Source organism: Megalops cyprinoides, chromosome 24, assembly GCF_013368585.1.
Source record: "Megalops cyprinoides isolate fMegCyp1 chromosome 24, fMegCyp1.pri, whole genome shotgun sequence".
NCBI classification, from domain to species: Eukaryota; Metazoa; Chordata; class Actinopteri; order Elopiformes; family Megalopidae; genus Megalops; species Megalops cyprinoides.
This window is the reverse complement of record NC_050606.1, coordinates 9,083,513-9,105,486: the sequence shown is the minus strand read 5'-3', so window position 1 is coordinate 9,105,486 and position 21,974 is coordinate 9,083,513. Positions and strand designations below refer to the sequence as shown.

The following is a 21,974-nucleotide window of genomic DNA, read 5'->3' as shown; positions in this document are numbered from 1 at the left end:
AGACAATTACAATTAAACAATTAACAGGTTACCTGTTCAGGTGAGATTGATTTACATGAGCTCAGTTTTCGGGGAGATGAGGGAAGGTTCTCCTTCACATACAGTACTGTCCTGTGTTTAATTGGTGTCAGAATAAAGTGGAAAGCAGAGTTTGCAGGAAAGCCTTGCCAGAGCTGAAGCAATCCTTTGAATTCCCCATCTCCAGCCTTTTTATAGTCTTTCATTTACCTCAGTTTGTGTTTGTGTGTAATTTGTACTTATCCGGCACAATGCAACCAGGCATAGCTTATATTAACTTGCACAACATCATTGAAATAGGTGAAAATGGATGTGAAATGCTTCAGAAAAAGTGAATAGTCTTTAATTCTTTACTTTCCTTTGACGCCATTTCATAACTCATCAGTACAGCTTAATCTGTGTAGTAGGATGAGTTCACAGCTAAAGCTTTTAAACCAAGTGCTGTGACTGCAGGAGCTAAGAATACACAGCAAAGCAGTGCTAGACTCGTCTCATACTTAATTACTTCCTAATTGTTCCTTGCAGACAGAGCTAGTGAGCCTGAATGTGATTGGACAGCTGCCTCTGGTGCGGCATTCTGTTGGCTGCTCTAAGTTTCGTGAGTGATGTGATGTGTACATCATCGCCTTTTTACAGCTTTAGATTAGCACCCTTGTTTGTCACACATGTGGCAGAGTTGACAGATGTGTCCCGTCTCTCACATATGTGCTCTGGACTGGGGTGGTGTGTGCAAACTCATCGGCACTCACGAATGGAGTTTTGGCTGTGCTCAGCCCTAGCTGCCCTGTGGCATTCTGGGAGTTGTAGTGCTAAGGCCAGCTGTGAGGGAGAGACAAGGAGCCGGCGCTGTAGCTTTGCCCTGTGTCCTGTGAGTGTCAGCAGAAGTGACCGACCACCCCGTTCTTCACTCTGCGTCCAGCTGAGGCCAGGGAGGATCCCAAGCCTCACCCTGCCGGAGATTCAGCCGGGTCTCTCTCTCGTCCCCATGCTTTGGAAAACCGTGTTGTTCTCTAGATGGAGAGGCTTCCCGGCACACTAAGATTAGGTCCAGGGATTCTGATCGTGATGCTGTCTGCTCTCTGAGCTGAACTGGAAGGATTTCTCATAATCCACATAGTGTATTGCACAGTGTGTGTAGGAGGTGTATTATTTTTATATCCTCTGCCAGTTGGTACAGATAAATCAGTTGAAAATGTATGAATGAATGATGGACTGATTATAGGCTTACAGTAGGTCTTTGGTTAAAAAAATCTAAAAAAAAAAAAAAAAAACTATATCCTTACCCTTACTGATAGCAATAAGAAAATAGAAATTCTCAGTTTCCGCAGTTCATTCTGAAATATTTCGTAATTAGTAGGTTAATGAGCATTGCACACTTTGGTTGTGCACACTAACTGTCTGTTTTCATTCAAGGTATTTTTAATTATTTAACAATGAAAGGGAACATTGGCAGTGTTCCAAAATCGTGTGCATTTTATTTTATTGTTTTATTTTTTTTTTTTTACCATCACCAGTGTCACACATTTTCTGTTCTGTTTAATGAAGAGACACTGTTAGTTCCACCCGAACAGCAACAGAGGTTTGTGTTTAAAAAAAAAAAAAAGGAAAAGTGTATTTCTGGATGTCTTTGATGGAACCACACTGCCAGCTGAGACTTTTCATGCTGTCGTTGCCTAGTTACGGAGCGCACGAATATGGGTCTCAGCTGGGATGGTGGAGCAAGGGGCGGGCGCCGACCCTCCCCACCAAGGCCACAGCAGGGCCCGCGCTGTGTCGGTCAACACCCCCAATGCCCCCCCCCCAATCACCCGGTGTGCTGAAGGGCTGACTCAAAGCACAAAGTGGCACTTCAGCCCATGACTCAACACAGACTTTCCCCGACCATCCCCGAGGGCTTCTCTCGATTTAAAAAAAACAAAAAAAGTTTTTTTTTTTTTTTTCCCCCTCGTGTTTCTCCTGATCAAGATGACAGCCGCAAAGCTGACACCCAGAAAACAAGCGAACCGCAGATCCTGGATTCTGGTATTTCTGAAGATCAAATTTTTGTGACATGAAATGTCAGTGTTTCATAATCCGTACCTACTCATGAAAACTCCATGTGGGTAACCTTTTAAAAAGGCATCGTGGATTTCATTATGTAAAGTGATAACCGAGCCAATCAATCCAAGGTGGCTGGGCTGAAGCAATAAATAAGCTAACACATTACATTACCTGGTCTGACACTGTTTCTCATTCAGCTTGAGTGGATACATTTATGTTCTTTTGTGCTGGAAGTCGCCCTGGATAAGAGTATCTGCTAAATTAACGTAATGCAATGTATATTTCTTGCAGTTTTTGCATCAGCAGAGGTGAAGCCTAGTCACACTGGGAAATGATTCCTGAGCTGCACATCTAAGCAGGGCTACATCCACACTGCATTCTCTGTAGTGTATGTAGAGATTGTGAATGGAATGATTTGCTGCCTGTCAGTCCGACAGCGTTCACGGCGACGGTACTCGCTCTGTAGCGGCGGTCGTGAGCGCAGACCTGACGCAGACTGATACTGTCTGCCCGAGCTCTGTCTCCCGGCGCGAGCCCGCGCTAAACACACGGGAACCCCTCTATTCCTCTGCTGCTGCTCCTCATTGCTCTTTTCTGCTCCAGCGAAGCGGGTCACCCATTCATTTCTCACACACTCACACACACACACACACACACACACACAAGCCAACAGGTGGACAGGACTGTCTGGAGAGAAATTTGGAGAAGATGAAACATTACTTTGCGGGGCTCTCCTTAACCACCGTTGCTATGGAGCTGTCGCAAGGAGCCCGGCGCTGCGGGATCGTTATTTTAATCAGGGGAAGGTCCAGATTTAAAAGACTAATTCTGTCCAGCCTACACCTCCTATACTTTCACAGATATGTATGGAAGTCCTTCTCACACGTATAATAAAGCACTGAGCATTACGCAGGGGATTTCATTTGGCTGTCTAATTCCACAGTGATCTTCAAAACTGCTTTGCAGTGCTTGATGATGATGATGATGATGATGATGATGATGATGATGATGATGGCCATAAGGTCTGTTCCTGCATGCAAGGCAAACCTGCTTCTCAGTCTGTGCTGAAATAGCCCTCTGTTCTCAGGTGTAATAGATCGTATGAAGGTTCCTTTTATCTGTCCAGTTTTGTATGCATGACCCACTTTGGTAATGAAGCACTTTGTGCATATGAAAATCAGTGTCATATAATAATAATGTCTGTGCCAAACTAATGCATATAGATGTCACTGCGCTTGCGGTAATCAGCTGCTTATTAGAGTCAAATGATGTTGGGAGGAGAGAGCGTTGTCCCTCTAGGGAACCTTGTGATGTAATAAAGAGCTTTTTAGTAATAGTTCCTATTTACAGCTTCCATCCCCTGTCTCCTGATGCTCTGTGGGGTGGCAGGGTCGTGACCTGCCCAGAAGCTCTAGTCTGATTGGTGCATTCTGCTACAAGATGTTCAGAACAGTATTGTTGAGTGTTCGATTGCATTTCTTTGCCCTGTGCCCACCCTGCAATGAATAATTTGATTCGATTCTGGTTTCTTGTCCGGACACACGAAAGAAAAGCTTGATTTATTTGCTAAAAACAGTGGGGGTGGAAGAGGATGTCAGGGAAGCTGTGATAACAAAGGCTTGGACAGGTATCCGCCCAACCCCCCTGCCAAAAGGATGGGTTGTTTTGACATTTCTTTTAAATTGAGTCCTAAACAGCACCACTGGTTAGTGCTTTTCACTGGAATCATCAGTAGACTGTCCTCAGAAAAGATGCTCAAATCAGCCTCAAGAGTATTTTGCTTGATATGAAGTTAAATGTTCATATTGCTTGGTCGTCATTTCTACTTTTTTTTTTTTGTTTTTTTGTAATTTTTGAATCCGCATTTGAAAAGTGCCAGACTATCTCTAACTCAGTATCTCATCTACCAGAGTGTGCCGAAACCTGTCTGTGCTAATTCAGATTTTGAATATGAATATAAATTGAATCCCTGTGATATGATTAGAGCTCAAGATTACTTTAGCTATTGTATTTGCATGCGAAGTGCTTTGGCAGCGCTTGGGTTTCCCTTCATAAGCCTAATTGTATATCATCCAAAGAAGGCTTACCTGCAGCTGTGCACTGCCTAAAATCTCATCTGAAACATTTACAGGGACCAGCCATGTGGAACATCTTAAAATTAGCGGCAGAATCCCACATGTGTTCACGCCTGTGTTCGCTGGCACTGAACAATTACAAAGCAGCTGCATCTGGAAGGGAAGTGGTTGGCGATGGTCAAAAAAAAAAAAAAAAAGCTAAAACCAATGGGATCCCTTTGAGGTAGCTTTGCCTGTCGGGCTAGGTGCACCCCACAGAGCTTCCCGGCGTACTCTCGGCTGGAAGTGTCAGTTCCGTCTTTATTGTTTTTTCACCTCATTTTTCAGCTTTGTCATCCAGAATTAGCACCAGCATACTCTGATAGGGAAAAGGGAAGAATAATAGTTTTGCTGTGGTTGCCTCTCTCCACAATCAGTGCCTCTTTGCAGGACCTTGTCTTTTTATAAGAGGGAGTAAGCTCGTGTGGGTCAGTGAAATGAATGGGGACAGCCCATTTGCTGACAGGCGTAACATTTGTGCCCCATCGGCTCAGAATCCCAGTCGAGTTTGCCAAGTGTTCCCTTAGAGCGGAGCTGTGTAATTCATTAATTTGGGCTGCATCTCTGTGTTGACTATTTGTGTTATGACTTGTTTCTTAAGAGGGACACAGAAGATCTCTGGGGGGACTTGAGCTTATTGCTTCGTTCTTTTACAAACGGCTGTAAAAGGAGTAGCCTCATCACAGCCTGAGTGTTGTAGGAATCTACATGAAAAGGACAGTCTGAGGCCTCTCCTGTGTTGATTTTTCCTACTATTTCCAATGTGTTTCTTACTCATCACTGTGAACAGTCTCCATCCAGGCCTTCCTGCTGAATGCTGGAGACCTGACCCTTAGCTGAATGGGTCTGCGTTTATCTTAAGTTTCCTAAGCTGCTGCCTGGCTTGGCTTGTATGATCTGATGTCCCCTGAAGCGTCTGTCCTGGGGGGTGTCTAGGATATGACAGCATTTTGGAAACACCTGCCTGCCCGTGCATCCACTGCACGGACACTCACGGGAAATATAAAACATGGGCGTTTTTGCATGTGCACAGATGGCCCGGGCTGAGATGATTAGAGTTGTCGCGGTAACCGTGTAGCACGACTATGGTGGTGTAGGCAGGAAATAAAGGGGTCGTAACACCGTGGACCCGTTGACTCTCTGACTCATGCATGCACTCACGCACACACGCACATACAGAGCAGACTATATCTGAGGAGGAATACACAATGCTGACCTGTTTCAGAGTGCATCGGTACCGCTATCACAAGCTCACATGCCTTCTCTTTGGTTTCTGTGTTTGCTCTGGGCTCAGGGGATGTTTGAGTAAGACATAGCGAAAGTATTGTTAAACTGCGCTTATTTCTAGCTCACTTTATAATATTACATATTTTCTTCAGCAGGAGCTTGATATTATGATCACTGGATTCTTTTAATAAGGGAAGCCAGCTTCCTGTAATTGCACATTGGCTATAATTACACACTCCATTTTAGGGCACAGTCTGTAGCTGTTCCTGTTTTATCAAACCGACTTTGCTAACTCCTATAATGTGCACACTCTGGTTATGCTCAGAGGCATTGCGGTTTGTTGCACATAACCAACCTTCAGGAGTTGATGGTATTAGAACCTGAAACCTGGGGAAAGTTTGTGCAAGTTTGGTCCATCCTTCCAAAGAGTAGGTGGCTTTTCTGGCTCTGGTTTACAAATGTCTGCTATGCTTTCCTAGTGCTTATCGTGAGTACTCATGGTGTCTCTTAACCATGAGGCTGCATGGTTCACAGCTGGAGGTGGCGGGTAAGAGCTGGCTTGTCCACAGACCTTCTTCCTAAACTTCACTGCTTCACACAGGAGATGGGGTGGCCGTTTCAGTTTTGGAAGTGTTCTGGTTGGTTCCAAGGTCATCCCCCTGGCCACTCCTACACCTTTCAGCCACGCCCTCTATCATTCCCTACCAGGGGGTGTGTCATTCCCTGACCCCTACCACCTCACCCCCCTGTATTAGAACACACTTTTCTAAAACTGACAGCGCAGTGTGGCGTTCAGGACTTAGACTTCTCTGTCAGTGTGTAAAAATAAACCTCGCAGAGCTCACACTTCCTGGGTTGCAGATACAAGCGTGTTGAAAGCTATAATCCACACTGCAGAACTGTGCCAAAATCCGAGGAACTGATGAGGTTTACCAGAGATCAAGCAGACGCTTTGTTTTTAGGGGCTGGTTGTGTTGAAGTGAATACTTTGAACAGTTATGGTAGTGATGACTAGTGGCTGTGATGCTAGCTGGTATTTGTGGTATAATTTTTTGCTCTAATCAAATAAATGCCTTTTTTAATTACAGAATCTAATCGTTGTGTCCTCGGCGCAGCGTGAGCTTAATCAGCGCTAATAAATCTGTTCAAATGTGGCCAAACAAACAGAAGCACAAATAAACTAATAACGATCATTTATGCTATGATATTCGGATGATAGAAGCTGGTGCACTTAATTGTGTGTCATTAGCGCCCTGTCTTGAAAAAGCGCTTTAGACGAAATGAAGTGATTGTGAATTGCATGGGGAGGTGGCGGGGGGGGGGTATGGGGGGGTAAGATTGCATGCTGATCATTATCGTCCGTTGCTTTATTGCCTAATTTATATTCCATCTGCCATCAGCAGGATCGGCGGCCCCAGTTGCATCGCAGGGCAGCGTATTAACCGGTGCTGTTAAACGTTACGGTGCTCTTTCTCCCTCTGTAACTTCGAGTGGTGGAGGGGGGATGCGAAATGTGCTCTTGTGTTTAAAGCTGACTAATTAATCTAATGACTAATAATCTCCCCGATGACTGTGCTGCTGGTTGTGGCCTGCTTTGATTTATTGGCTTTTTAGAATTTGCTGGTCTAAAAATCTGTCTGTCTTCATAGCTTCATACTCCTTAGATCACATATTGTCCATGGATATTTACTGACGCAATTAAGCATCTTTATAATTACCAGGGCAAGACACATGGCATTATCAATGGCTTTGTCCCTCAGTGGATTCAAACTGGCAGCCTCCTGCATACAATCCGAACAGCTCAGACGCTACTCCATGCTGCTTGGCAAAGGCCATTCAGTTTGAGGAAAGGAAGATTTTAGGAACATGTTTTATTTAACATGTAACCCGATAGCCAGCACGTGGAAACGGCACCTTTTGTAAACTTCACAGACGAGAGCTCGCGTGTTAAAGCGGACATCTCTCCCCTCCCTGGTGTACTTGAGCATGTCTGTTTGAAAAGTTTAGCAGTCGCCCCTGGGCCCAGGTGCCACAACCAGCACTGTCTGGGTCCTGTCACAAATCATTACGCTGTTGACACTCTGCTCGGGACGCCAACGATGCCATCTCATTTTGGCCAGCTCATCTTCCCATTGATTCAGGTGTCTCCATTACCGCTGCAGTTATTAGTACATAAATACTGTTGTTACGGTTAAGCGAAACAATATTGTGCATGTTTTCGGAGCCTTGCTCCTTAAGGCTATGTTACACTGCCGCCCGTTGATCAAATGTGTGCAGCTGACACAGACAAAAAAGAAAATAATTTCATAAAGGCAAATAAATTTGTACCATGCTCGCTGAAGTCAAGACTGAACTCAAGAGCAGAAGACTGTAAGCCTTAAAAGAGAGGACTCATAGTCACAGCTGAGAAACAACTCTTTAGTGATAGGATAAAAGTACCCTTACACACTGAACATTGGAATATGTATTTGACCCTCTGGTATCTAAATGATAGTGCTGTAGCTTCATTACCTGAGGGCCTAACGACGCCCTCTACAGGAAATATGAATAGCTGAGTAACACTGTGGTCCACAAGGCTTCAGAGGAAACATCGCCCTGGACCACATTTCAGTTGGCCTCCAAACCAACAGAAACCCCCTCCAGCCCTTGTTTCAGGATGCCAAGACTTGTGTAAAGTTTGAATTTTCAGTAGGCTCTTGTTATTGATCTCACCCCCTCAGTGCTGCAGACAATCAAACAGTGCTTTGATATTGCCGCTCTCAAAAGGTTTCTCTGTGGATTGCCCTCGGGTGTGTGTGTGTGTGTGTGTGTGTGTGTGTGTGTGTGTGTGTGTGTGTGTGTGTGTGTGTGTGTGTGTGGTTTTTTCCCTGTGTAAGAGAGTTGTAGGTTTTTACCTGCTAAATCGACCGTACGGGCTCTGGTGAGTGTGAGTGAGGGCCGGGGAGAGAGGGGGAGGATTAATGTGGGTGAGCTTTTCATCGTTTCAGTGCGTGGTAATGAATGAATCACCCGCTGAGCAGCCCGCCAAACTGTGGCCACTGCTTCTCCACACAGGCCAGTCTAGCTACACATCTGAAGGGGGTCTGAGGCAGGGCTGTGTTACAGGAAGTTGATCCTGATATGATGAGCATCCAGGGTATCATGCACATGACGGTGGTTGTAATGATCTTATATGTTGTTGTACAAAAATAAGATGTAAATCCATGTGTCTGCAGTGTCCGCATGCTTACGTGCATAGTTCTGCCTGTAGCTGTGGATAAAAATTGTGATCGACGAAATAGTTTTTTGTCTTACAAACAAAGCTAATATGATTACTGTATTTATTGACTCGGCTAGACAGGTCATGAGTGTTGCTTTTCATTTTAATAAGACCAATAGAGGGTGCACTTAAGCAATAGTAATTGTTACCACGAAGTTGTAAAATTGACTTGTGATAATCTGCCTCCAAAGGTTCAGTACTTGCATATATCTCTACAGAGCATGATTCCAGAGCAGTCACATCTGATACAAGTGAAATGAACAGCCCCCTCCACCTCTCTGTGGAATGCCTGGGTAGAAAGCTCTCCTCCCATTCGTCCTTTTCCCCCAGAGGATCATTAGCACATGCTTGGTAGGGAAGGGGGTCTGAAATGGCTCGATCTGTGTAAGAGGTGTCGGATGATGAGCGTCCAGAGAGAGAGGTAGCCGTCGCTAATGATCCTACCAGCCTTTGCGGGCTCAGGCAAAGGGCAGCAGATGTTACACGGTACGCTCTGTGAAAGCGTGTTCTCGGAAGAGCCTGCAAGTTTAACCTCAGATCCCTGACTCCTGCAGCGACGAGAGGGCCTTTTTTTTCCTCACGCTTCAGTACGGCCGGGTGTGGGTAATGCGAAACCTTAACCGTGACCCCTTCCTTCGGAAATGGAGTCTAATTCTACCCAATCACTGGAAGGGAAAAAGGTGACCTATCTACACGGTTTCAGAAACGGTGTGAGGCAGAGTAAGCCTGCTCTAAGATGTGGTTCAGGGAAAGCCTGTCAGCGAGACATCAGTACTGCTGCCACGGATTCTCATGTCAGGCCGCGTGTCCCTCCATTGTGCCACGCTGAAATAGCCCCGGTTTTGTACTGTGTGTCAGATGCTCCTCTGCTTGGCTTGCTGTGACGAGCCGTTCCACAGAGACCCTTTTGAGAAGGAGGGCTTGTGTCCCCTGGAGCCGTGAAGCGGATCTGCCCGAATCGCGGCGTATAAATCACAAGCGAGATTTTCGCTGTCTGGGAGGACAGAAGAAGGAGCCCTGGAGGCGGCGTGGCGGTAGGACCCGGCTGGGTACGGCGTGACTCGCGCGCCCTAATTCCAGGAGCTCGTGATCACCTCTGGAGCGCGTGGTCACATGACATGCTCCGTGTAGCCGAGACATTTATCCCACTGACATGGCTCACGCCGTCATCACCTTACACGTTATCCATGTATACAGTAGGGTTTGTACCAAGGCAGTGCGGGTGAAGAACCTTGGGAACAGTAGACTGGCAGAAGGGTGGTATGGTGGCATGACAGCTGAGAATCATACCTGCAGCCTTTGTTGTGCTATGAGCCCAGGTCCTTAACCGATACCCTGCACCTGCATCCAGACCACGCTCCAGCATTTGAGGAGTGTACCTTTCTTGTTGTGGCTGTCTGCTCTCCACTGAACTCGGGGGGGCCCCAGTGTTTATGCGTTAGGGGAACGGTGCAGTTTGGCACGCTCCACTGCTGCCGATGTGCTGCAGTCCCACAGGGTGGAAGGTGTGAGACAGACTTCTCCCTGTGGCTTTGTGCTACCAGGCAGGGTGCCAGGCTGAATGCTGTGGGCATGGGAGCGTTGCCCATTAGGGTCACGGCGGGTCTGTTTAAACTGAACTCAGACACAGAGGTGTGGGTCTGGAGCTGCAGTGCTGCATGGGAGGTATGTGTCACTTGAGGTTGAAATGGAACCAAGGATCATTCTTTGAAAAATTATTCATAGTTTACATGTAGTACTCTAAAGTCTAGTGTAGGTTCATAATGTCAAATGCTGTGGAAAAGGTCATTGTTAATGCCAGTATACGATAATACAGAGTCAAATATTGACTTTATTTCAGTGTTTATTTGATCCAAGCACCAATGAAGCAAAGGACTTGGAATGGTAGAGGTCAAACTGTGTGGCACATTCAGCAAATTACTTTCCCTGGGTTTTCTTTCTCACTGACTATTCCAGGAGCCATTAAAAAAAAACAACAAAAAAAAAAACGTTCAAGGTCCATTCTTCAGTACCAGCCTCTGACATAGTCTAAGCTGCATTGTTCAGTTGGTCAGAAAGATGAATATTAGAGAAGACTAACCAGTCAGAATTATTACTTTGTTGTTGAACATATTGAATTGAGAAGTTGAATGATCTCAGCCTTCATCTGTGATGTTGCCAAGGGATGAACGTGCACAGTGTGAGCGACATCATGGTTTCAGCGACTCGAGGAGCATGGGGTTAGAAAACACAGCTTTTGTTGCCGGGCGGGAACAATGGAGTCTGCCCCCCCCCCCCCCCCTCGTGGGGACGTTTGCGTAATCTCCCCTGCCTCTCTTCCCGTCTGGCTTCCTGAAACAGGAAGTGGAGTCATTCCACTCCTGCCTCTGTGAGCCTGGACTGGAGTGGAAGGGAGAAGTGGAGGAAGACAACAAGTGCAGAGAAAATTGCAGTAAATCAAACCAACAATGCAGGGAGATGCTGAAGATTGTGGAATGATTAACCGTGTGTTATGCTAAATGGAGCGTGTAGCATGCCTAGCTTTTTGAAAAGCAGCAGCCTGTGTGGCCTTTTCTCAGTTCTCTTTTATGAAGCCAGAAGCGAACATTTTGTTCATTAACATGTCACCTGTGAGCTGCACTACTGTGCTGTCATCCTTGTTGCATGTAAGCAAAGGGATGTAGTTAAGTGGTGTGTCGGAATGGATACCTTGACTGCATGTGGACAGTGTCTTAAGGGTTTAAAATGTTGTCTTTGCATCACAGGAAGCTCCAAGACCAGGTAACTGCTCAGGGAGCAGCCCCACCTCAAAGTGAACAGAAAGCTTTTGATTTCAGATTTCAGCAGAGTACATTGCAGGCAGTAACATCATCCACTGTCCTAAGGAACGGGTCAAACCCCTAGCTCTAGGACTGGGCGCCGCACTGCTGATCCTGGCATTTGTGTATTACCAATACCAGTCGTCTTGTGAGAGTGCTGACTGATCCAGGGCCAGCTCTTGTGGGCAGAATCTGTCTACGGAGAGTGGGGGAGGGTGGGGGCTGTGCATAGTTGGCCGCAACAGTGCGTCTTCACCTTGCACTCTGTATGCAAATTGTAGACGCTTGCTGGTGCCAGAAATAACCACACTATGGTGAGACATGCCATGTGGTGAGCCATTTATTTGTCTGAGAAAGGTGAGTGTCTTAACGTGTTATTTTCGAGAGTCACCTGATACTAGTTTTACAGGTTACTTAAATCATCTGTTGACCTGTTAAAGACCTCTGTTAGTCATGTCAGCTCCAAAAACAAAGGTCTGTCCTAACTTTTCTTCAATAGTTTAATAACGCAATAGAGAGTCAGGTACTACAACAGATGCTTTCAGATTACCTGCAGCTCACTAAAGTTTTTCATATTTTACTCTCTCGATGCATGTTTTTTTTGCATGCACACATTGAACCCTATAAGCTGTTAATGGCTTTAACTACACCACCTCTGCTATTTTCCAGAAAGGTCACCTGAGGTGAGGACTCATAAACTGCGCCGCAGAGAGCTGCGCTCGCATGCTATAAGCCACTGTGAATGCTGCGGGCTGTCAAAGCGCAGCATGTGCGGTGACGTTAATGTTGAATGAATGACCCCAGCTGTGTTCAAAGCCAGCCCCGGCCGAGGAGGGGGCTGCAGAACATGCTTATTAGAGCCGCTCTTAACTGAGTGGGCAGCACTGGGGGTAATGAAGGCCACTGCCTCACAGACAGCTGCTCCACTTGAAAGGACTGCGGGCTGGGGGAATTGCCTCCGTGCAAGAGCTTTAGCTAAATGCAAGGGGAGTGAGTTGAAGTGCAGAGGGTGGTATTTACATTACGTTACTGTCATTTAGCAGACAGTCTTATGCAGTGCGACTTACATAGGTTACAGTTTTATCCATTTATACAGCTGGATATTTACTGAGGCAATTTTGGATTAAGTAACTTGCCTGGAGTTACAATAGCACGGTCCCTGCCCAGCTATTGGAATTGAACCAGTAACCTTTCATGAGCTCTGCTCCTTACCACTATGCTGTACTGCTGCCCTTTAGTTGTTGGAATATCCAGGTTTTGTAGGGGTTTGTGTAGCTGGTGTGTCTTTCCAGTGGTGTTTAGAGCGTGTTAGGGTAGGCCTAAAATAAATGTGATACTAGTTTTCATTTTCAGAGTGAAGCTAGGTCTGTTTACAAGATGGCAGGTGCATTGTGCTTTTACACAGGACTGTCACTGAAAAATAAGGACTGCCGCCATAACGGAAGTGTTCATAAAAGCTAGCGTGGAAACCCAATGGGAATCGTGAGGGGGGAAAAGGGAATCATCAGAAAGTTCCACCTCCCAGCCATGATTAGCAGATGTGGCACTGACCAATCAGGAATTTGTACCAAGACTGTGAGCTCAGTGAAGATCAGTGGCTTCTGTGGTAGATTTAATGTTTCTCAAAAGACTTTTCACCCTTTCACTCATCAGACCTAAATGGGAGGACTGCAGCTAGCCCCGATGATATGTACATATAATCCAAGATTCAGAGATATTTATAAGGGAAGCTATTCATAGATATTCATAAGGGAACAAGTGAAATAGTATTATTAACAATAGAGATTAAAACTATTTATAGATTGAAAGATTTGACTAAGGCTTTTACTTTTGAAGAACTGTACCATGAATAGAGGCCTTTGATGGTCTGAGTAGTTTTGTTGTTTGGTCTCATGCTTCATTTCAACGTTTGGACTCTTGGAGGTTCTACAGAATCAAGCGTATCTAATTTGCCCTTTCATTACATTGTGCATAATCTAGTTTTGGCTCTTGATGGCAGGAATCCAGTCCAATATGACTAAACAACCTTTGCCATCATTGTCATTTTCATACGAATAAAGTGTGCCACCTGGTGGCGACGTACAGCAACCGCAAGTGTGAGAGCATGTCGACAAATTATTCCTCCTGCTGATTTGATGGATTGTGGTTTCTAAAACGCCTATACATACTGCCTTTACAGCTTTCACTTACAAACACAGGCCCCATTTGGTTTGCTGTTTTACATCATTTTTACTGTTTACATCTTATTTTACTGCTTGATATTTGTGTTGATGCCTCATTACTGGGCCCTGTAGATTTTCTTTTGTTCAACAGAGTCATCAGTTTTATTATCTGTCCATCTGTCTGACCATTCAGACCTGTTTCGCATGTTTTCCTGGTCACTGACATGGGTCGTTTTGTCTTGGCAGATCTGAATATGGAGTACAACCCTTCGGATCACCCGCGGGCGAGCACGATATTCCTCAGCAAGTGCCAGACAGATGGTGAGTATGGCCAAATTAGCCATGCGCTAATGAAGATGTAAACTCATGCCCATCAACCTTCCTCTCTCTACACTGGCAGCTACGAATGTGTCCTCGGTGGGGTTTTTTCCCCCCTGCCCAGTCGAAATTACTAAGCGTTTCAAACCAAAAGCACAGTCACATAACTTCCTTGAACTGCAGTTAACTTTCTGTGGTAATTTATGTAATGCCCTGTAGCATGGGTGCCTTTGTGAATTTATGTGCCGCCTTTAGGAGGTGTTATGAGTCTCCAGCGCTCTGTAAGTGAGCGCTTTGCATAAATGTCAGTACCGTCCGACAAAGTGTTGTGTAACAGAGTTTTTACTGGCTTTGGTGCAGTTTGTATATATGGAGTCGCAGAACGGTTTGATGCTTTGATAGAAGAACGTTTGAGGGTAAAGTTCTCCCCCAACACCATGGTGTCTGATTAACACCAAACACACGTCTCCACATGCAGAGAGGGTGACTTTGAGCAGATGGCATGCTGGAGGCAAGGTCTCTGGCCTTTTCTGTGTGCAGTGTCCAGTAGTGTGGCATTGTGGGCAGGGAACCAAACCTGTTACCAAAAGGTTACAAGGTTTGAATCCCAGTCAGGACACTTCTACCCTTCAGCAAGGTAATTGAAAGCCAAATGGCCTCATTAAAACATCCGTTTCTCAAAACGTATGCTATGCAGGGCATTGTGGGCAAGCGAGTCCGCTGCTCACATAATTAAACATATTTCAGCATGATAATATATGGTAGTGTTGCAAGAGCGGATTCTCTTCCAAGAGAGGCACTCTTTTTTGCATTCACCATAAAAGCGCAACAGAAATGGATTTAAATCTTTTTCTTCCCAGTTGCTGTCCCCAGCAAGAAAGGTGAGTATGTTTCGGTGTGGAAAAAGAGTGCAGTCCTGCTTCTTAGACCCGGTATCTCTGCAGCTGAGCGTTCACTGCTGTGTGTTTGGTCAGCTCCACGTTGTGGACTAAACTGTGGCTTTGTAGTGCAGCGGCTCGGAATTACCTCTGCATGCTGTTCATGTCGCTTCTGCCAATATCCCTCCCCGTCTGTACGTCTTACCAGATTACCAGTCCCGTTCACCCTGCTGTGTCCCAGAAATTGTGCCTGTTTGAATTTTAATAGGAGACATTTCCTTTTTAGTTAATAATATATGAGTACCTCATTGCTAATTAGCTACATTTAGCTAAACCACAGTAGAATGTCAGTCAAAGGTTAGGTGGACAGGCGGACAGAGCAGAGTGACTTCCTTTTTCCTGAGGCATGTGCACATGTCTACACACGTGCAGGTGCACCAGAGCCAGTTGTGATGTGTTCTTTTGTGAGGTCACAGTCACCTGGACTCTTGAGAGCTTGAGGAGCCTCTCATTCCAGGGACCTGGGTGAAGTCACCCAGTGTGGTGGTTCAGTTCCACTCGCGTTCTGCTTGTACACACACACACACTATCTCTGAGGAGCAGTCAGAACCCTGGCCCTTCCTCCCGCGGCTCTGTGTGGGTGGACCTGTCAGCGAAGAGCCTCGCTTGCCAGCCATGTGTCTGGTGACAGCTGTGCTCTAAACTGAGATAATCAGTGCGTAAAGGCTGAGCAGTCAGAATCAGCGGGTGCTTCACCCCCTCAATCGGCACGCAGCAGGCGTTTCTCTACTTAAGGGACGAGCAGGGTGTGAGCAGCTCCTCTTCCTGGCGTGCGTGCATATGCACTCCACTGAAGTGCGCAGTTTTCACCAGGCACGTGTTGGAGTGGGTAAGAGGTGGGCGTGACACGGCCGGTCAGTGAGGCCAATCAAAACACAGTTCCAGAATCTGCAAGGATGCTTCAGTAGGCTTCTGTGTGATGTAACAAAGGACGGGGGCACTGCTTGGTTGGAATGCTGACTGTGGCTGTCGCCAGGGACACATCATGGTGAAGAAAGATGAGAGCCAGCTGTAGCCAGTGTTTATTAGAGTATGTTAAAGAGCACTTTTAGGGTACTCTGTATGCTGTTTTTTCAATTTGGGAAGAATCTTTGGTGCAAATCACCCTGCCCCTGGAGTAACTTGGTTATAGCAGCAGAAGATCTGCACACACAAGGCTTTGATCTGCTTTGCCTTTGAGAGCCTTTTTGTTTTTCATTAACCTTGGAGGTGCTTGGACGCTCAAGTACAGAGCAAAGTCATTGTTCACAACAAGGCACCGACACTCATCTGACCGACCAGTCCTGTCAGTATCTAAAGCTTGGGATGAATGTCTGTGCACTGAAAGCACCATATTTCGGTGCTTGTAGGATAAGGAAGCAGACAGGGATGAAAGATGAGGGTTTCAGCATTTCCTTCAGATAACCAAATAAAAAGAGGCCCTCATTCTGAAGTACTCAAGTGGTCCTCAAACACACTGGCTGAATGTGGTATTTCTGAAATGTCATAACCTGCCTAAGGACCGGAGAACGAAGATCAGCTCACAAGCTAACTCTCATAGAGTGCATTGTAGACGTCATCACTCATGTTAAAAACTATAAATTGTCCCTGTTCAATAAATAAATGAATACTGAATACTACAGTGATCACTTTTTGGTGATTGTGGTCAGTTAATAATGTAAAGTGGGTATACTATACAGTGTTGCACTCGGTGTCTTTCACCTATATCAGTGAACATTGAAAGGGAGCCGTTTTCGCACAGGTCACGTTCAGAACTGAGCGCTCTGCTCCGCCACCTGTCTCTCCCTGCTTCTTCCTGTGCTTCAGTGCCGGTGACAAAGCCAGGAAGTGCCCGATTTTGAGGGCCTGATCTGGCCAACGGCTTCCTACTACAACCCTCCAACTTTAGCAGTCCCGTGTTTACCTGTCTGTGCAGCGGCTGGCTCTAAAGCTGAAAGGAAGCCTGAACGGTGTCAGAGAGGCTCATGTGAGCCGTGTGTTCACACATGCCACAGATGTTTTAGAGTTAAGAAGTGGCCCAGCATTTACTCTGGGTCTGTGTTCTAACTGGCCTACATTCTTTGTGCGACCAGACTATACGAGAACATCACAGATTCGCTCTGCAGACAGCAAATAAATAATGCATGAATAGTTCAGTAATTGGCGCAAAAAAGGATGAACTTTTTTTGTGAGTCACAAAAGCAAATTATTTAATATTCAGAATGATGTCTTATTTATGTTGTAGAATACCAGTGTAGTTTCTATGATGTTAAGGAGTCTCAAGATCTTACCACTGGGCTGAAGTGGATGTTAAAGTTAAACTATGCAAGAGGATCAGTATGGAGGAAAAAAAAAAAAAAGTCTTGACAAACCAAATTTAAAGCAGTTATTAATTGCAAACCCAATGAATTGCCGTTCTGTCAAATGAATAAAGTGTGCATGTTATCATAACGGTAACACATTTAAGAAGTTTAGGAAATATTGCTGCTGCTGGGGGTTAAGCCAATTCAAAATATTGCAAAAGATGCAATTTGCAGTGTTACTTGAGCGTGGAAGTAATACAGACAGAACAAATTCTGACACCTCTGCCCTGTGGCTAGAGGGTTTTGGGGCCACACAGCTTCACTGAATTAACCCCTTTCTAGGTCATTGGTGAATCCATCGTCTGTTTGTAGCTTGCTGGAAAGCCAGTTACTGTGGGCCTTCACTGTCTGTATTGTCACTGTTCTCCCTGCTCTGGTGTTGCATGAGAGGCTAGGTGCAGATTTGTTTCGTGACGAATGAGTTCGCCGTCGCACCAGTGTGATCACAAATGTCTGCCTTCTCTCCGCAGTGAGAGAGAAAAGGAAGAGCCTCTTCATGAATCATGTGAGTATAAATTGCATCAGCGTCACCTATGCTTCTGCTCCTGTTAAATGTAAACCTATTATATTAATCCAAATATATTTCTGCACCTGTGAGGAATGAATAGCAGAAGGTTAACAGCGTATGTGCTGGGAGCAAACCCATTTAGCAGATTTATGCCACAAATGGATGGTTTAGTTTTTATCCATCTCCATGCTCTATGTTAACACAGGGCCTGAGCTATTTTTTTTTTTTTTTATTCCAGAATGGCACTCTGTTGTCATGGTGCCCGCGGCATGCTAGAATGACCCTGCTAACTGTTTTCCTTCTCTAAATTGTTGTTTATGTGAAACCCCATGTGAAATAAAGCACTTACCTGACATAAACTGAAGTGCACGTTCAGGATACACTGGAGTTTTTTTTTTGAAATGTACTTTAAACCAATATGTTTACAGACATATTCAAGGAAAGAAAATAACAAATTGCCATTGTAATTTCAAGATGTAATTTCCTTCATTGTTTTACAAGTTAACACACATTTTGGAAATGAAGGTAAATGTTTTTATTTTCCTTTCATTCATTTGATTCACATTTTGAACACATTTAAATGACCCATAAAGGCCTGCAGTAATGAATTGTAGTCACAGACAGGAGGTACATATTTAGGTGTGGTGGCCAGTACTGCGTGGTGCTAGACAGTTAGAGGGAATGTTTTCCGTGAGGCCTATAATAGCCGGCCTATCTGCTGGGAATGTTGAGTACCTATGAGAATAAAAAAAAACCCTCATGGAACAGGTCCCGGCTGTCAGTCGTTCAACTCTCTCTCACCCCCACTGTCATTTCAAACTAACATCATGGGATTAGGAAGGCTCTGCTCATCTCTGCACATGGAGTTCCCACAGTGCCACACCTATGACAGCTAGTGTTCCGTCACATCGTGTTCTGACGGTCTGATATCCATTTCTTGTGTGAGACAGTGGGAGGGCCATAGAAGTGATCTGAGCGTTTGGTTCCCTGGAATGTCTGCTTGCATCACGCATGTACACTGCATGCTGACTCGGAGGGGAGCAAGGGGTGGTGGGGATAAATTATTCAAAGGAACTTTTCATGTAGGTGCATGTTGGAGAATGTGGTATGAGATCTTTGTACAGTTCAATTTCTTTGAAGAACATTGACTATAAGACTCTTATCTTTAAGACAGGATCAAAAGGATGTAAGGCACACTTGAGTATAAACTGCACTAAGATATAGACATTGCTTGGCCAGAATCTTTTTCTGAATGAACCTAGACTAGGTACACAGTTGCTTAAGTGTGTCAGGTGAGTGAAGAGGCGCCCGATGTTGTTGTTTCAGCACCCCCCAGGACAAATGAGACGGAAATACAGCTCCTGTTCCACCATCTTCTTAGACGACAACACAGTCAGCCAACCAAACCTCAAATTCACCATTAAATGGTGAGTACTCATTTTAGAGAATACTGCTGGCTGCTCTTTGAAAAGGTCAGATCCATGATCCTGAGAGAAGGATCCTTGAGAGAAGGAGTACCTGTTTGTAGTGCTGTATTCCTTTAAAACCTTCTGCAATTATTCTTTCTACTTCTCCTACACAAATGATACATTATAAAACTTGAGTCAACCCCACTTGCACCAGGCCCATTAACAATAAGAACAATTTATATAACAACCAGCAACCAGCTACAACTGCAAAACAATAAATGGCAAACCCTATCACAGACAGCTTTAAAAGATTAATTTAGTCTACTGCAAATAAAACATAAAATTATTGCACTGAACAAGTAAAGATTCCTCGCTGTGGAAAGGTACCAGCCAGGAAATTGGTGGTGCTCTTCTGTCATTGGTTAATGGCATGAAGGGCGGGCCATCGAGGGGTGCCAATACTACAATACTGTTATTTTTCCAATATTGTAGGTGTGAACATTTCTATATTTTTAAACGTCATTCCTGAACTGACCTACCTTTTGCAATTCTTACTAAAAAAATAATCTTGTGAATGTGTCAATAGCCATTAATATCCTTTTCTCCTTACAGTGTAGCCCTTGCCATATACTACCACATAAAGAACAGGTAAGCCAGTCAAATGTTCTCATGTAGTGTTTATAATCACAGCATTTATAACTAGTTTTCCTTTGCGCCTTCATATGAAATAGGTAGAAAGTTGGTGTGTTCGTGGGGAGGTGTTCTGACCTAAGGCCTTGAATGCCGTCTAGAGCTCAGCTCTGTGGTAAAATATAGGCGCTTTTAAACATGGCTGCATGGGTGTGCAACCAACCATGTGGCAACCAATAAATGGGCAGGTAAACTCAACGGTCAGAATGATTACTTCAGAAGCTAGGTGCCCGCAGCATATTAGTCAGTTAATCAGAGTGCAACAGAAAGCAATTTTGCAACTAGGAACAGTACCAATTGTTCAGATTGAATGATATATGAATGTAATTAACTGTGCTGAAAAGAAGCTAACAAATAAGCAGGTCTTTGCTGGCTTGTGAAGTGAACATTCCTGGGGGCACGGTTCCTGACTCGTCTCCATTGGTTTGTTTCAGAGATACAGATGGAAGAATGCTGGTAGACATTTTCGATGAGAAACTTCACCCTCTGTCGGTAATAATAGTGTACATTACTTTCCCGTCATGCATCTTTTGTTCGCATAGATCATAACTAACTGCATAAATTTGTGGATAGTATATGTATATTTATACTGTAAGACTCTTGGTATGCATGCATCTATATAAACATGCATGTGTGTATATCGACCTTTTATCTATAATGTATATAACTGAATAATTGTAAGTTCCCGTCCTCCCATCCCCCCCCCACAGAAGTCAGAAGTGCCGTTGGACTATGACAAGCACGACCCGGAGCAGAAGCAGATCTACCGCTTCGTCAGGACGCTCTTTAGTGCTGCTCAGCTGACTGCAGAATGTGCCATAGTTACACTGGTGAGTGCAGGAATGTGCCATAGTTACAGTGATGAGTCGGGTAGTATGCCATAGTTACACTGGTGAGTGCAGGAATGTACCATAGTTACAGTGATGAGTCGGGGAGTATGCATAGTTACACTAGTGAGTGGGGGGGGGAGGAGGTGTGCCATAGTTACACTGGTAAGTAGGGGAATGTGCCATAGTTACAGTGATGAGTCGGGGAGTATGCCACAGTTACACTGGTGAATGCAGGAATGTGCCATAGTTACAGTGATGAGTCGGGGAGTATGCCACAGTTACACTGGTGAATGCAGGAATGTGCCATAGTTACAGTGATGAGTCGGGGAGTATGCCATAGTTACACTGGTAAGTAGGGGAATGTGCCATAGTTACAGTGATGAGTCGGGGAGTATGCCATAGTTACACTAGTGAGTGGGGGGGGGAGGAGGTGTGCCATAGTTACACTGGTAAGTAGGGGAATGTGCCATAGTTACAGTGATGAGTCGGGGAGTATGCCATAGTTACACTGGTAAGTAGGGGAATGTGCCATAGTTACAGTGATGAGTCGGGGAGTATGCATAGTTACACTAGTGAGTGGGGGGGGGGGGGGGTGTGCCATAGTTACACTGGTAAGTAGGGGAATGTGCCATAGTTACAGTAGTGAGTGGCGGAATGTGATGGAGTGCGTTTGCTGCCCTTGTGGCACATCTGTCGGCCCGCCGCACTGCTCGTTATCCCAATACTGCGGGGGAGGGGCCTCATCATTAGCACTCCAGAGCAGCGCAGGTGGAGCGAAAGGGAAGCAGCTCACCTCTTGCCCGTTTCCTCACGGCCCCACACATACTGTCCCCCACAGTCACCTCAGAGCCAGGTGTGAGACCGGACCACTCTGGAAACGAAAAGCTTGTATCCCTCATGAAGTCACCAGTTTGTTGTCTGTGCTGTGGGATGATGAGGTGTGCGAGTCGGTCTACGGTGAGGGTTTGGAAGTTGATACCTGTCACAGCCAATATTAGCTGGTTGGCATTGGATTAAATACAAACCTATACAGAACATGTACCTCAATGCCTTCTGCTTCTCAGTTTAATTCTTAAGAATGGGTTTAAGCTTTAATTTTTTTCTTCAGTGCTGCAGTGCCTCGGTGTTTCATCTATGAGTGTACACATAAAGGCAGTGTGAGTAACTGACAGTGAGGAATTAGTAAAAGCTGAGACCAAAGACTAAGTATGTATGGATGCTCATGAACACACACACTGATGTTGCATTTGAAACACAGGTATATTTGGTTTATATACATTCTAAGGTCACTTTAAATGGCATATGTTACATGGCATCTATA

General features: G+C 45.1%; 1 protein-coding gene across 3 annotated transcripts in view; it reads left to right on the top strand.

Annotated features, from left to right (window-relative positions):
* LOC118771108 (cyclin-Y-like) overlaps nucleotides 1-21,974 on the top strand; it is a 47,373-nt gene that overhangs the window by 16,349 nt on the left and 9,050 nt on the right. The window contains exons 2-8 of one of the 3 annotated variants that reach the window (XM_036518984.1): nucleotides 13,865-13,939; nucleotides 14,797-14,817; nucleotides 17,687-17,721; nucleotides 19,051-19,151; nucleotides 19,746-19,781; nucleotides 20,258-20,315; nucleotides 20,534-20,653. In XM_036518984.1, the coding sequence (XP_036374877.1) occupies nucleotides 13,865-13,939; nucleotides 14,797-14,817; nucleotides 17,687-17,721; nucleotides 19,051-19,151; nucleotides 19,746-19,781; nucleotides 20,258-20,315; nucleotides 20,534-20,653 (446 nt within the window). Of the gene's footprint in view, nucleotides 1-13,864; nucleotides 13,940-14,796; nucleotides 14,818-17,686; nucleotides 17,722-18,238; nucleotides 18,250-19,050; nucleotides 19,152-19,745; nucleotides 19,782-20,257; nucleotides 20,316-20,533; nucleotides 20,654-21,974 lie in introns of those variants that run through there. The other 2 variants (XM_036518985.1, XM_036518986.1) reach the window with 2 other exon arrangements.